The sequence below is a fragment of the Hydra viridissima genome, unplaced genomic scaffold (assembly GCF_058129835.1).
Source record: "Hydra viridissima isolate aposymbiotic clone 2 unplaced genomic scaffold, HvirCarnegie_v1 scaffold_6, whole genome shotgun sequence".
NCBI classification, from domain to species: Eukaryota; Metazoa; Cnidaria; class Hydrozoa; order Anthoathecata; family Hydridae; genus Hydra; species Hydra viridissima.
In genome coordinates, this window is record NW_028324305.1 from 17,455,595 (window position 1) to 17,471,334 (window position 15,740).

General features: G+C 28.2%; 1 protein-coding gene across 3 annotated transcripts; it reads right to left on the reverse strand.

Moving 5' to 3' along the window:
* Positions 1-2,522: 2,522 nt before the first annotated feature.
* Positions 2,523-14,884, reverse strand: LOC145190156 (uncharacterized). 3 transcript variants are annotated; one of them, XM_090091721.1, is made up of 7 exons: positions 14,788-14,884; positions 8,125-8,347; positions 7,052-7,138; positions 6,298-6,401; positions 6,080-6,175; positions 5,164-5,417; positions 2,523-4,253 (listed from the first exon to the last, which is right to left on the reverse strand). In XM_090091721.1, exons 2-7 carry the CDS (start codon positions 8,203-8,205, stop codon positions 3,061-3,063), a joined length of 1,815 nt encoding a protein of 604 aa, XP_089947847.1. In that variant the 5' UTR covers positions 8,206-8,347; positions 14,788-14,884; the 3' UTR covers positions 2,523-3,060. The 3 variants fall into 3 exon arrangements, with proteins under 3 accessions (XP_089947847.1, XP_089947846.1, XP_089947845.1); XM_090091720.1 differs by lacking the exon at positions 14,788-14,884 and adding an exon at positions 12,503-12,635; XM_090091719.1 differs by lacking the exon at positions 14,788-14,884 and having other exon boundaries at positions 8,125-8,385.
* Positions 14,885-15,740: the final 856 nt, after the last annotated feature.

Below are 15,740 nucleotides of genomic sequence, written 5' to 3' on the forward strand. Positions count from 1 at the left end.
CTGTACACATTAAAAATTAGAAAACTTTTGGTGCCGCACCCTGTACACATTAAAAATTAGAAACTTTTACAAAAGTGCGTTTAAAAATTTAACACAGATGTTAAAAATTTTAAAAATTAGCCTGAAAAATACCTTTTTTTTTTTCTCATTATACTTAAAAATTGAGTTTGAAAATTGACGAAAAAGTATACTTACTTTGTTTTTGCTTTTCTGTATTTACCAGTTATAATTAAAGACTGATAACGATTCAACGGTTAAAGTATATATGTGATTTAGTTATCAATAAATGTAATAATTTCTAGCATAAAAATTTTTTTAGTTGCAAAGCTGCATAAAAAGGAGTTTATTGCTATGAGTTTAACATAACTGAAGTGTATACTTTTAAAAAACACTTTTAAAGAACACTTTTGAAGTGCACAGAAAAAAATCTTTAATGCTTATTGTAGTCTTGCAAAATGACGAGTGCTTTCAAGATCTTAAAAAACATCACAATTGTCATTTATAACTATATCAAACTTAATTACACCACATAAAAAACTTTATGCTCAGACTATGAAACTAATAACCTGCATTCACTTTTTTATTTTGAAATTTTTTTTAAAAAAAGAAACACTAAAGCCACAGAAGTAGACATATAAGACAATACTATTATCTCAGTTAGAAAAACCTAAAGTTGCTTTATTAGCTATTTTGAATTGATAATGGAAACTATAAATTAATATAATAAAATCGTATACATATATTTATATAAAATATATACAAATTAGTTTAAACAAAAAAATAATCTAACTTGATAGAATCTATTTTAAGCGTTTTCTTTTGAGCGATAGACACTTATGCTGGGATTTTGATTCCCAATTTAATAGAATGTTCAATTTTCATTACTTTTTCGCAATGAAATGGCTTCTGAAAGTAACATCAACCACAGAAGTTAAGATTAATGACTATTTTGTTAATATAAAATGATTATTTTATGAACTATTATATGTTAGGATGTTATTATATGTCTCGATATATTTTTGACGTGATTTCATTTAATTAAAATTCTAAATACAATTCAATGGAAATTTTCCACTGTCTCGGAAAATTTCAAACTTCTGCAATCTAAATTCACAGTAATATTTTCTTCCAATAAACTTTGAAATATAAGGATTTTAGGGTTATCATTGTGGAGGCGCTAAAGGATTCCCAAGGGTAAAGGAAAGAGAGAAATTATGGCGAGCAAGCTAGTCAATCTTGGGAAAGTTACAAAAAAAAGAAAAGGTCTTCATGTTTGCAAAGTAAACTCAAAGTTTTGTTTGCTTTAGCCATATGAAGAGCTTACTTTAATGATCCTTTTAAAATTTCACATTACCTATTAATGAAAAACAAAGGAATAAAAAAACAACGATAACAGTATAATATTATCAGAAATACATACAATACTTCTTTGATAAACAACTTAGTTCTACAACACTCTTCATACGCTGTAAGAAACACTTGCTCAAGAAACGACTGAAATTGTTTCAAATTTGAAATTATTTTGTTGTGTTTTTTTTGGCAAATGGAGTTATAAATTCATTCGTGTGAATTGCTTACTTAAAAAATATTTTCCTTTCATTTTAAATCATTTTAAAGTTCGTTGAAAAAAATGCAAAAAATAATTTATCTATAAAGTTCCATATATTTTTAAAATAAATTGTAAATATTATAGATAAGCTGTATATATTTTGTAAATGAACTATATAGCTGCATAAACTTTTCTCACCTCTTTTTGCTTTGAACACCCCCGGTTTGGAATTCGCGTTAAAAAAAAGTTCTGAAAATAAGAATGTGAATTTGTGTTACTTCCTTCATAGCTTTATTACTTCAGAAAAAAATTGAAATATTATTGAGACCACTATCTTAATGAATCTTTTTATAATTTAGTCCAAACTGTAAAGGATGGGGAGGGCATTTGGGATAACTGGGGGCACAGTTTTTAAATAGGAGGGAGATATGAAAATACTTCAAACATTATTTTGAAGATATTTCGGTAAAACTGGGTGTTTTTTCGAAAGATAATGATGGATATAAAACGAAGGATACGGTGTTACCTAAATAGGCTACCAAGACACTTCTAAAACCAACCTATCAGAATAACAGGAAAAATTGTTTTAGTAATTCTGATTGGTTGATCCAGTCAAAGCGATTGCGAGCGCAAATTGATGAACAAATGAAAATTTTGGGAATAAATCCGCACATAGAAAGTTAAGCTTAAGGAATGCTGAGAACAGTAAAATATATGCAGAGTTTTATTTTTCATTCATAAAATCCGAAAAAACACGTAATTTTAAAGAGCCTTAAAGCCCTTATCTTTCCCTCCCCTAAACTAACACCTTTAAATTTAGACTGTTGCATTTCTTTTTGAACGTACAATTAATCACCTGTTAACTCCACTCCCCTTTTTTCTTTTTTAGTTTTGGTTACTGCCATAAGAAAAGGTCTATAATAACACTATGATTTAATGACAAAAAAAAAAAAAAAAAAAAAAAAAGCTTCACTTTTTTTTCTGAATTCATTTAAAACATAATTTATTTTCTATAATTTGATTACAAAATTTTGCGACTGAAAAAATAATTCTAAAAAAGATATGTAAAGTCTAAGAAAACTGCGCAGCAGTTTTTGAAGGACCTGCCTCAAACAAAAAAGAAGCCTCTTCCATTAAAAAAAATAAAAGCCTGTCCAAAACCTGAACAGAAAAGGGAAATTTTAGTACACCTAAAAAGCTTTTGTAAAAATTTTTAAAAAAAAAAGGAAAGAGGGGGCTTTACTTAAAACTAACTAGAGCGCCAAGAAAACAGTTTTTTCCCTCTCAATTTCTTCATTATTTTTTCCCTCTCAATTTCTTCATTATTTTTTCCCTCTCAATTTCTTCATTATTTTTTCCCTCTCAATTTCTTCATTATTTTTTCCCTCTCAATTTCTTCATTATTTTTGGTTTTTAGAACCTTTAACACCTTTTTCAGTTTTTAACAAGCGCTCTTCATCTGAGAAAATTCTCTTTAAATATTTGTGAATGAACAATAAATAATTGCAAAACTATAAAATATCATACGTATGTAACAATTGAGAGTCCTTTGTGTTATAAGAACATAGAGTGGATTGTTGATAAAGAGCATCTTTTGGACAAGTCTTAGCTGAGTGAGGATAAGAGAAATTAAATGTGGCAGTTGAAATTCTCTGATGAAATTCGTTTCCTAATGGATTTGTTTTCTCGTTGCAGTTTATTTTTTTACCATTACATTCTATCAAATTTGACATAAAGGGATTGACAGCACTTACACTAAATCGACCGCATTGTTTATCTTTAAAGTTTAGAATAAGGGAAGTTAGACCTTTTGCACGCTTTTTCCTTCTCTTTATGTAATCATAGAACTGTGACGGAGGAACATCACCAGATTGAGTATCCAAAGGGCTGTCTTTACTAGCAATTGTATGAATTGTTGTTAAGTAGTCATCATCAGAGCTTAACTGAGCAGAATTTACTTGCGGTATCTTTAATATAGAAATGTCATCATCATCTGAAACTTTTGCAAAAATAAGATCATCGGACGTCGAAGAAGGTTTTAATGTGTTTACTCTGCTGCGATCAGAAACAAGATTTCTGCCAACAATTTTGTTTCTTTCCACGTGTTTCATAGGAAATCTCAGTTTAGGCAAAGAACGAACTTTAGCGATAATAAACTTGTTTTTTAGTTGAGGCCCATCTTTTTCATTCAGAATGTTTCTAACAGAGTTAGCAGGACGATTGTTTGACTTCATAGAGAGATGTGATTTTGATAAACGTTCAAAGCAATTATTAAAAAAACTAACTTCATTGTCTGAGTCTATAATATCGTACTCTGATACATCAAAGCAATCATCGCTATCTAAATCTGGGGCAAAAAATCTTTCCGATGGTTTACTTCGTTTCTGTATTAGTTCAAAAGCACGTTCTAATGTATATTCCTTTCCAAGATTTTTTTTAAACAAAAATAACTCGTCGTTATCTAAAAGTAGAATGTTATTATTATTTTCTTGAGTTTCGTCAACTTCGTTGTCGGCGTCATAATCGATACTAATATCATCTTCTGAGGTTAAGTTAGATTCACTGGGTAAATGTCCAGTCTTTTGAAGGATTTCGTATTGCATATCATCTGTCAGACACGACTTTTGGAACTGAAGTGATTTATCGTAGCATTTTTTAGTATTAAATAACTTATAGTTTTCATAAGTTGGCGCTTGAGTTGACGCTTAAATAAAAATAAATAAATAAATATAAAAAGGCAACTTTATAACCGATAAAAAGAAAGTTTTATCAGATGGAAAAAATGTTTAATAGTTTATTGAAATAATTTTTTTTTTGTTGATTCAAATACTTTGAGAGTTTTTTCATATACCATTTTAAATTTGTACTAAACTTGACCTTTTTTTTACTAATTCAATGGGTTTCCCTTTTGTTAAATTGTCATAGTCGAAAGGAGGAGGAGGAGGAGGAGGAGGAGGAGGAGGAGGAGGAGGATGATGATGATGATGATGATGATGATGATGATGATGATGATGATGATGATGATGATGATGATGATGATGATGATGATGATGATGATGATGATGATGATGATGATGATGATGATGGTGATGATGCACGTTTCTAATATTTTGAAACTAATACCGTAATAAATTTTATTGTTAAAATTATCCTATGTAAAAATTATTGGTTAAAAACTGTTACAATTAAATTATGTTTGTTGTTTGATAAATAAAACTTTTACCGTGTTTTTACAGTGAAAAATTTTACTGTACTTTTACGCAAACGCGCCTTACGGCAGAACAGCAATTTTTTTCTGATTATTGTGAAACGAGAATTATTCAATAAGCATTAAAATTGCCTCGACTCAACCGGCGCTAATATCACTGCATATAAACACATTCCATTAATTCCGTTTCGAACAAATAAAATTCCAAACGATTTTTTGTTATTTTTAATTCTTGAAGGTAACAAAATCAGATAAATTTTTGAACTTTTTTATTTATTTTTATCTTTTAAACAATTTCTTTAAATTTATTTCTAGTAAACGAAAAAAAAGCAACAAACAAACAAAAAAACAACAACAAATAAACAACAACAAATAAACAAATAAATAAACAACAAAAATTTCTTACTTATGTCAGTAATTGAAACAGTAGTGCTGCTGTAAGAAAATCCGCTATCACCTTCGCAATCACAGTTCTCGTCATCTAGGGTGTCACATGTCAGTTTGCCATTTTTAAAACATCTCCCGGATTGCAAAACGTCAACAAGTTCTCCACAACTTTCAGTTCCGCCCAAGCGACTTTCTATTTCTTTCACAGGAAGATCAGTTTGAAGAAACAAATGGACAGAAATATCAGAGAGATATACGCTTTCTTTCGCGATGCTACATAAAGAAATTCATAAGTTTCAAAGGGAAAAGGTAAGTTTAAACAGTAACAAATATAGTTCCAGTACCGGCTAAAAAAACAACTTACATTAATAGCATTACAGTAATAGCATTTACTTAATTAAAGCGCCCTTACAATAAAGGCCGAAGTTAACGTCTATTTAAAATAATATTTATCGTACTATCAAAAGCTTAGTCTTCAGTTTGAGTTCACTTCGGTTTTGTAAAAGCGAAGACGTGTTTTAAGTGAAAGATTTTATGTGGAATATAGGCACATAAAACATAACACACATTTCATCTTTTGATTATGGGAATTTTCTTTCAGAGAAATCAAAATTTTCCGATATATTTAAATAAACTCGCTCACCACTTAAATTTTGAACACATAACATATTTTATGCATACAAACATACAGACTTTATCAAATCGATCATTTAGCAAGGATCACATGATCCATCAGGCTCGAAAAAAGTGCGAATTTATTAACAAGTTATTTTTGTAAGGGTAAAGGTAAGGAACACAATATTTAGAGGCTTTTCACTTACCTGATAAAGTAATAAAGTATTATGCTTAGTAATTGATAAAATCATCGTTGTTGTTCTTTTAAAATTAAGGGCTTCTAATGTACGATTTGTGATCAGGAAATAAAAATTACTTACTTTTCTAGAAATTTCTGAAGACCTCGTTTTCTATACTTTAAAAACTGTCGTTTAAATCTGCCAAACAATCGTTTCGGAGGAAGCTCTGGCAAGCTCCTATAAAGCATTTTAAGACCAACTTTAAATGAAACAAGCCATTTAATTTTTTATCGTTATCATAAATCACATGGGAATAATAGTAATAAAAATGTTCCCAGAAATGCAATTAACTTGCAAACCTTTCGAGAAAGAATTGAGTTGATAATCTCCTGTGCAGCCACTGAAAATCCGAATATCTTCTTCGAACACACGAGTCAGACTTTGAAAAGGCAATGTTATTTGTCTAAAACAATAAATCAGTTCAAGGTTAACCTTAAAAAAAAAAAGAAGAGGGTACATGCGGTCGGGAATCGCGAGCATGTGGTCCTTTCATTTTTGAAGAACGGATTTTTTGTCACCAAAAAGTTGTTTAATTTCGAAAAGCAAAGTTTAAATAAATTTAAGAATGTTCGTGTTTTTAAATTGACTTATCTCTCCTACATTGTAAACCCCTTCCGACGGCCCTAGCATAATCTAAGAAATGCGCAAAAGGAGATTTTAACTAAAAAATAACAGGAAACAGGATAACAGGTTTTTATTATGTCGAGTTTAAATGTCCGCACGTGATTTTAAATAATACGCCCTTAACTATTAGTATTTAAGGACTGTTATTTGAAATCCTAAAAATGTTTTAAAAGAAAACAACATTTTCTCATTAATATTATTCCACGTAGAGAAGTGGTATCCTTTCTAACAGGGACCATGCTCAAAATGTTAACCAAACACCAGTTTTACAATTAATTGCTGGGCTGGGCACGGAAGAATATTTTTTTTTATCTAATTTACAATGTTTTCCAAAAGCGAATGGTTTCACATCTGAAAGGTGTTTATGTGTAAGTAGTTTGTTGATGAAATGATTAGAATGCTACACAAAAAAAAGAGCAAAAAAGAAACCTGGACATGTATTTCATAGTCAGTGTACAACGCTTTCGTCTTGTTGATATGAGTTCTTGGGTTTCGTACTTCAATTTTTATGTACTCCTAAACACATACAAAAAAAAAAAGGCATAAGTTTTAAAGAGCTCTCAACCAACGTTACCGAAGTTGGTCAAAATCGATGACTTAAAAATCACCCACTTTTTTGTTATTTTTCCTCATCACGATACTTCAAACTTGTTGCCTACTTTTACTCCAAAAAAGATTATTGTTTGAAACGCTTTTTATTAGAAATCATTAGTAAATATTTTAGTAGCCTGATAAAAACTAGAAAACCTTGTTTTTTAACCGCAAAATAAAATTTCTAAACCGCAAAATAAAATACAATTTTGACGTGACATCAATCCTAAAGATGGAAATAGAACAACGACGGCGTTGTTTCGGTAAAATTGACGACCATTATGTTTTTGTTTTACTGCATTTCATGTGTACAAAAATATCTTAACGCGTACCTTTAGAAATAAGTTTTTATATACAAATTTGCGTTTTCTTTAGCTTCTTAATGCACAAAAAAAATCAACGCATCTGTGAAAAAAGGGCATTTACAACTAATATATGCTAATATGCTTATAGCTAGTATAATATATTTATACCCAGTTATTGTAAACAAATATAAAATAGGAAGAATAAGAAAAAAAATAGTAAGATGGCTGCTATTTTAATGACATAACAAAACTATTATATGCTCAAGAAAGTGAGACAATTTCTTGTGAACATCGAGTTTACGAAGTCCGTGAAACCTTACTTTGTATTTAATAAACATAAATTTGAGCTGTATATAATGTATATAAAATGAAGTACGTGTCTAATAAATACAAAAAAGCAACTAGTTCTATAAAAAAGAGTCGTCGACAGCTGAAGAAAGTAATCCAAACCCCTGGAGCCGGTTTACAGAGACTCCAAAAAATAATATTGTTGTTACCAGACACATGACATTAAAACTAAGCTGTATCGTTTATTTTGATTAAAAGGATGTTTATTAACAAAAAGTATAAGTATTTACATTAGCTATTAACACATGTCCGACTTACTTCTTGGCTGGTGAGTTCATCTCCAGATAAATCCATCGCGCTATCAAAACTCGTATGGCATGACCATTTCTGTGAACACATGCTGTGTTTATTGTGAAACGTAAATGTTATATTCAAGACTTCAAAAATCTTCAAAAATATCGCATTAGATCTGATGAAAATTTTTCGAATTCTTTGTTCTCATCCAGTCTTCGGGAGATAAGTGTCACCAATATTTAATTAACTAAATCAAAATATTTTAATTTCAAAACATTAGTGTTAAATGTTAGTTTAAAGAAAAATTCCTCTACAAGTTTCTTTAGGGCTAAAGCCCTTCTCTTCCATAGACCTTAACGTTTTATAAGCGCATACTGCCTGGTTAACAAAGTTGTGGAATTGTAATAAGCATTATTCAAGTTGTTTACTGGTTTTGAAACTTTTATACTCGTAATCTCCTAATCTCTTGACATTACACTTGTGATGTCAATATTACAAGCCATTTAACATTTTTCAAGGTCCATAAACTTGAAGAAGACTGTTACGAAATGACATTAACCAAGTTGGTCTTGAATACTCAACGTTCAGCCTAGTTTAGGCTTTGAAAGTACAGAATAACAATTTATAAAATATTTTAAATAAGTAATTGAACGCTTTTCTGAGTAGAAAGTGCCATAAGATAAATTGAGTTAAAAAAAACAAAAATCTTTGGCGGTATAATTTAAAGAACACAAAATAAACTAATAAATAAAACAAAAAACAGCTATGTTGTTAATTTTATTTGTACTAAAAGCAATTTATTGAAAATAAAATATCATTTACTCAATCAAAGCTACCATTTCAGTTACCTTAAAAATATAAAAAAATTTATTAACTTGAATTTTTTGTATGAATTTAAACAAGAATTTGACTGCATATCACTTTACACTTTTTACTTTTTGTAAAAGCTAAAGAACCAACTTGAAACGGTGTTGCTATTTGAAAAATTTCGTGACATAACTTGCAGCTAGTCACTTGTTAATGTTATGTGTTGAGGTTGGTTTATTGATTTAAGCAGTATTTTAAAAACGTCAAAATAAAAGTTCCTTTCGCAACCAAGTTATGCTAAGACTCAATAAATATTGAACCATTTGTTATTTTCGTAATTATTTTTCATGTTTTTATCATGTCCTCTTTATGCTCTGTCTTTGAAGATAAACAGCTGATACTATTGGCTGTTTATCATAAAAGAAAAACAAAATGGTTCTTACTAAAAAAGTTCATATCTAAATCCAGGTTTAAAGCTAAAGAAATAAGCGTTAAATACTCTTAAAAATTAACCTTTGTTTTGATCTGATAAACAAGCATTTAGATATTTTATATTGTGTTGCATTTTTTTGCTTGTTTAAACTTAACATACATTAACATATATTAACATACAATAACATAAATTAATCAACTTTTTTATAACAACATTTCTAATGTCATTTCGTTTTAACACCATAAAATCTATCACTAAATTTCAACATTATGAATTAGAGAGAAAATATTACAAAGCTAATATTTCAATACAAATGACTCCTTAAAGTTAAAAACACATTCTCAACATTAAAAAGAATATAAAAAAACAATATAATAACTCAATGTTTTTCTACGTACATTCACAAGTTATTAATAAAAAACTACTCTCCTTTTATAGTGTAAAAATATTATTCTCCAAACGATTATCGTTCATCGGCAATAGTTATAATTAGTTTCGCTCAATCAGATAAATGACAACTCGTTTGCTTTTTGCAGTCAAAATTTAATTACTTTACGGACAATCCATTCTCATCATACTCGTCTCAAAAAATGGAGAATTACTGAACAGTAAAATCTTAAAAAACCCAATGATAAGCAAACGACAAGAAAAACTAAAGCCACACACAGCCCTAACTGATTAATTAATAATAATCAAGAATACTAAAAAGATATCAAGATTAAAAAGGGCATCGTAGAAGCCACCCGCTTACTATCAATAGTCAAGATATTTGATTATCTTAAAGAAGTCGGGATATGGGTGCCAATTAAACCAATGGGATATAGAAAGCTGAACATAGTTGATTTGAAACCAAGATAAGCATTTACTGTACTTTGAAATATTTTTGCTAAAATCTGAAGCTCAGGCTTAAATACACAAAGTTTTAATCTTTTTTATTCTTAAAACAAAAGTTTTTTTTTAATATTAAAAAAAACACTTTAAAAATCTGAAATGTTTTTGTTCGACGTTTTTTTTTTAACAAAATATTTTTTGTTGGGCGACAGATCCAGGGAAATATTTCTTTTTGCGTTAAAACCTCAATGAGAGTATAAGAAAAAAAGTTTTACATTTAGAAAATTTGTCACTGCATTACTTTACTGCAATAATTCTTCATACCAAAAAAGTTTGTTCCCATTTTAGAGTCAAAAATCATAGTTTTATTTACTATGATCACGGAGTAAATAAGATTTTTTTTAATTGTGACATCCCGCTACATGTTTATATTATTGTTCAATAAAGAAAGTTAACTTGCAAATTTAAATTGCAAGTTAAGTGTTGAAATATGAAATATCAATTATGTATGTAAATATGAAATATCAATTATGTATGTTAATATGAAATATCAATTATGTATGTTAATAAGTCTCTCGATATTTAGATAAATTTTTTTAGTGAATTCCGATCAGAGCTTTTTTTGGTTCCGATATTTTAATCATTGAGAAATACTAAAGCTTATGAGTTAATTGACAAGTTGAATGAAATGACAATTAATGAATTATGAACTAAGGCGTCAATTTTCTTTCCGATCAAATAATTGTTTCACAATCAAAATGGCAATCAAATAATTATTTCACAACTTGCGATCAATAACAGCTAATGATCAAAGATCATGAGTAGCTCTATTAGTGAAAAATACGACTCATTTGAACTTACTCATTATCTCTGTACTTTTTTTCACACTAAACTCGAATTTATCATTTCGCAAGGCATATTTGAATTTTATTCAAAAAATGTAAATTTACATTTTCATATAAATTCATATATTTAGGAAATTCAAGTAAGGAAAAGTTTTTTTAACATATTTTTTACTATTTTTTACCACCTTTAACTATTAGCAATTAACTTCAGTTCTATAGCATGACTTAAATGTTTAGTGCACATACTTGAAACAAACTGTCCTCATTTATTTCCATATATAATATCATCTTTATACATCATCTTTACGTGTATTTTACAGAACAAAAGGACTAAATCTACTTTGTTTTTGTAAGGCAGGGGTCAAACGTTGTAAAACTTACTCCTTTTTAACGAATTTCGTAAAAGCGTAAAAATGATTGCGAAAATATCTTCTTAATTAAAAAAATATATATACTAATTATCTTCGTGATTATAAAATTAAATCATAAAATTAATTATATCTATATTAATACATTAAATCATAAATTCTTAATTTACGACACACCTTCGGTTTTTAAAAAAAAGACAAAATTGCTGAACGTTTTTTAGCAGAAATTTTTTTTTTTTTTTGTGAAGTACGAAAAAAGTTCGAAATTACGTTCGAAATTATTTTGTAAAAAATAAACCCTAACTTACATTAAAAGCGAAAAAAGAACTTCCTGTAAACAATCAGAATGTAGAAAAAGTTTTTATGGCCTTCTCCATTGAGAACCCATCCTTAGGTGACCTCGATTAGGAAATGTCTGAGTCTTTTTTTGGCTTTTTTCGATTATGACAACCGTGTAGTACGAAAAAAACGATAGAAAAATAGTAACAGCAAGAACTGAAGAAAAAGTATAAACAATCATAAGATTGATATTCAATTAATGAACCCCCAGAAAAACTTTCCCCTAAAGTTCGGTATACTTAGGTATTTCTCCCCCGCTTTTTTAAAAATAAAACATTTCATTTATCAATACAGTGAGACACAGTAACCTTCGTTTTCTTTCTACTTTTATCTTAAACGCATTATTAAAAAAAAAAAAAAATTCAGTTAAAATGAAAAAATAAAGTAAACTAAAATAAAAGAATTAGTATCTAAATTAAAACAAATTAAAAAAAAAGAGACTTGTTAAATAAACGAGTAGGAATAGTTGATATTTTAGGTGTTGATAACTACCTATGGCACCTTGTGGAATAAACCAATTTTTATACTTAAAAAAAAGATATTACGCAAAACGGTCGTGCGCATTATTATAGCTAGCCGCCAGAAAACCTTTACGATTTTAAAATCTGCCATCAAAATTAAATAAAACAATTTATTTTTACTTTATTTCTACATAATTTGAAAGAACTATTTTGTTTTTAAGTTATATTATAGTTTCGTAAATTATAGTTAACTGAAAAGCAAATCTAAAATTAACTATAAAAACAAAGCAAAAATAAATAAATAAATAAACAACTTACTATAAAATTTCTTGACTTCAACAATTTTATTTTCGTCTTTGTTTACTGTAAGACTTCGCGTTTAAATAACAATAGGTTAGAAAATTTAATGGACGAAATTAACGTGCAAAATCCGCTTACTGACGAGGAGAAAGAAATCAAGCAATATGAGAAATTTTAACACGATTTTCGAAAAAAAAAAACAAAACACTTTAAGTTAATAAAGTAAAGGTTACAACAAGTTTAATTCAACAACGTCGATCTATATTTACTCGAATACAAATTGCAAGCTTGTTATTTAAATCCTTTGTATAAGTTTGTTAAAATATATTTTTATGTTTTTGTTAGGAAATTTATAACACTTTGTGAATGTATCTGCTTAATTTAATGGATTATCAAGAGCTAAAGTCAGACTTAAATTAGTGACAGCTAATTTAGTTATATTCTTTTATACAAACCGCACTAAAAAAAAAATGAAATCGCACGCAATCTTATAATAGCAGCAGCAGCAGTAGTAGTAGTAGTAGTAGTAATAGTAGTAGTAGTAGTAGTAGTAGTAGTAGTAGTAGTAGTAGTAGTAGTAGTAGTAGTAGTAGTAGTAGTAGTAGTAGTAGTTGTAGTAGTAGTAGTTGTTGTTGTTGTTGTTGTTGTAGTAATAAGAATAATAATAACAATAATAATAATAATAATAATAATAATAATAATAATAATAATAATAATAATAATAATAATAATAATAATAATAATAATAATAATAATAATAATAATAATAATAATAATAATAATAATAATAATAATAATAGTAATAATAATAATAATGATAATAATAATATATAAAAAAAAGTAGTGTACGTGCGTGAGTGCATATTTTAAATTGTAATAGATGCGAAAAAGTTTTTTTAGAATTTTATGTTGCTTTTCTTTACACTAAATAGTATATTTTATCAAAGACGCTCGCTTATAGCTCAATATAATACTTTTTTTTTTCCCGGAAAAAATAGCTTTTACTTAAATACTTGAGAGTATTTCATTTTTAACATAATGAATATATTTTTATATTTTAAGAAACAACTGATTCACCTGGGTGGGGGTGTTATGCAATTGTATTTTATTTTGTTTAAATAATCTTTTTCAGACATTTGTAAGTGAAGGTATAAAACGAATGAAGATGTCACTGACCCCCTACTTCTTCCACCCTCTTTAATATTTCTACCTCTGCATAAATTCCTAACATTAAATGAAAACCGAGTAAAGTTATTCAATAGTTTTCATTAGCAATTTAGGCTAAAGTTATTTACAAATTCAACCCCTCCACACCTCCATGGAGAAAAAAATATTTGAAACTTTCATGTTGCTTACGTATTTTAAAAGGTGTCAAGTTCAAAGCAAACAAGTTGATTAAAAAACAACACTCAACAACAACACAACAGTCTAAATACAACTTGTTTAATTTGTTCCTCTACAAAAAAAAATGATCACTCGAAAAATTTATCATCCATTTATCATAATAAAAGATAAAGTTTAGATTAACATCTTCTTCTACTATAATTCTTGCCCATTAAATATGTTTTTTAAAACGATTCTTACCTTTTGAAACATGTTATACACAAATGAACTAAACTAAGCAGCAACGTCACAAACTAAAGTTCAACTATGCAATAATATTATGAATGTTTAAAACGCAAGTTTAAACAAGGTATATTTTCAAAAGAGAAAAATTAGCCTTGGAAATCAATTGCCGCACGAAGTAGCATAAGTGTGATTTGGCACATAATGCATCACACAAAATGACGAACTTAACTGTTATTTATTTATTTTTTTTTTATTTTTTTTCAAATTTGTTTTTATTGTTGATAATTAACTATTATTTTAATTTAAACTCAGTAATTTACTCAGGATTGACTCTTAATGGAGCCTGATTTTTTCAATGAGATAAATAACTAGAAAATTAAAAAAGAAAAAGTTCTTTTCAAATATCCTTAATTCACTCAGTCATTGCCATTTTTTAAAGCAATTTCTATTGCCAAAAAGTAAAAAAAAATTCTAGCTTATATGCAGATATCTATGACATGCAATTATATCATGGGATGAAAGGAACTTTAGATATAAGAATTAAATATTAACATTTTGAATATGAATAAACTCAAGCAAACTTTACAATCCTAAATTTTTGTTTTTACAGACCTGAAAGTTTTTCTCCTAACTTAGATTTTGACGTTTAAATTGTAAAAAGTTCTGGAACAATAAATTAACTAAATCTACAAATCTACATTAGGTATTCAAATAATTTTAAAACTAAAACTCACTCAAAAACTCTTCCATAACTTGACTCGCTGTTAATGAAAGAATGCAGACTATTTATGTATTTAATATAGACGCTTGTCCGTACTATTAAAGCGACTAATCAACATCGGATATTGTCATATAAATATTAATTGTATTTTAAACCATGTTTAAAATATTTTTGGCTTTAATTTCCGGTATTGTGGTATGTTTTAAGCGGTTTGTTTTGTTACTTTTATCATATTTGTAATATATACTCTAGACTTGTATTTAAGTACATCAATTCTGTTAACTTTTGTAAATTTTATGTACATGTAAACATAGCAGCCGAGAGAAATTTCGGGCCCCGAGGAAGTTTTCTTAAGGGGCCTTCATTATGATCATTTATATACCCAGGACAAAAGAAGTGTGCTCTGGTCATTGAAAATTAAAAATAAAAGTCAATAAAATCTTTTAAAAGTCAAAACTATTTAAATCTTTTAAAAATTACTTTAAAAAATTATTTGTACCTACACGATGTGCCGATAATCTTTCCCGTCCACCACCCCCCCTATCTCGGCGGCCATGCATATAAAGTAAAATTCGATGATAAACCTAGTTGATATCATTATTCATTTTGCGAGCATGTGTAACTTTAAACAGACCACAGCAGCGTATGCATAAATGTTGTAGAAGCATAACATACTCTTTATATTATGTCAAAAAAGCTAGTAAAGTTGCTTATGGGGTATTATAACGACAAAAATTTACGGTTTCTCTTTTATAGATTCTGGAGGATTCAAAAAAAGTTGACCAAGACGAAATGTTTTTTACAGTTTAAAATGGATTTCGTGTTGATTGTGGTATTTCTTTTGTGATATCATTATCAGCATGCCAATTTGCATGCACATTAGGCCGGATGAATAAAAATGAGCAATTGCTTTTACTCAGTAATTGGTCAGCTTTACGTGAATAAAAACTTTAACAATTTTTCTTA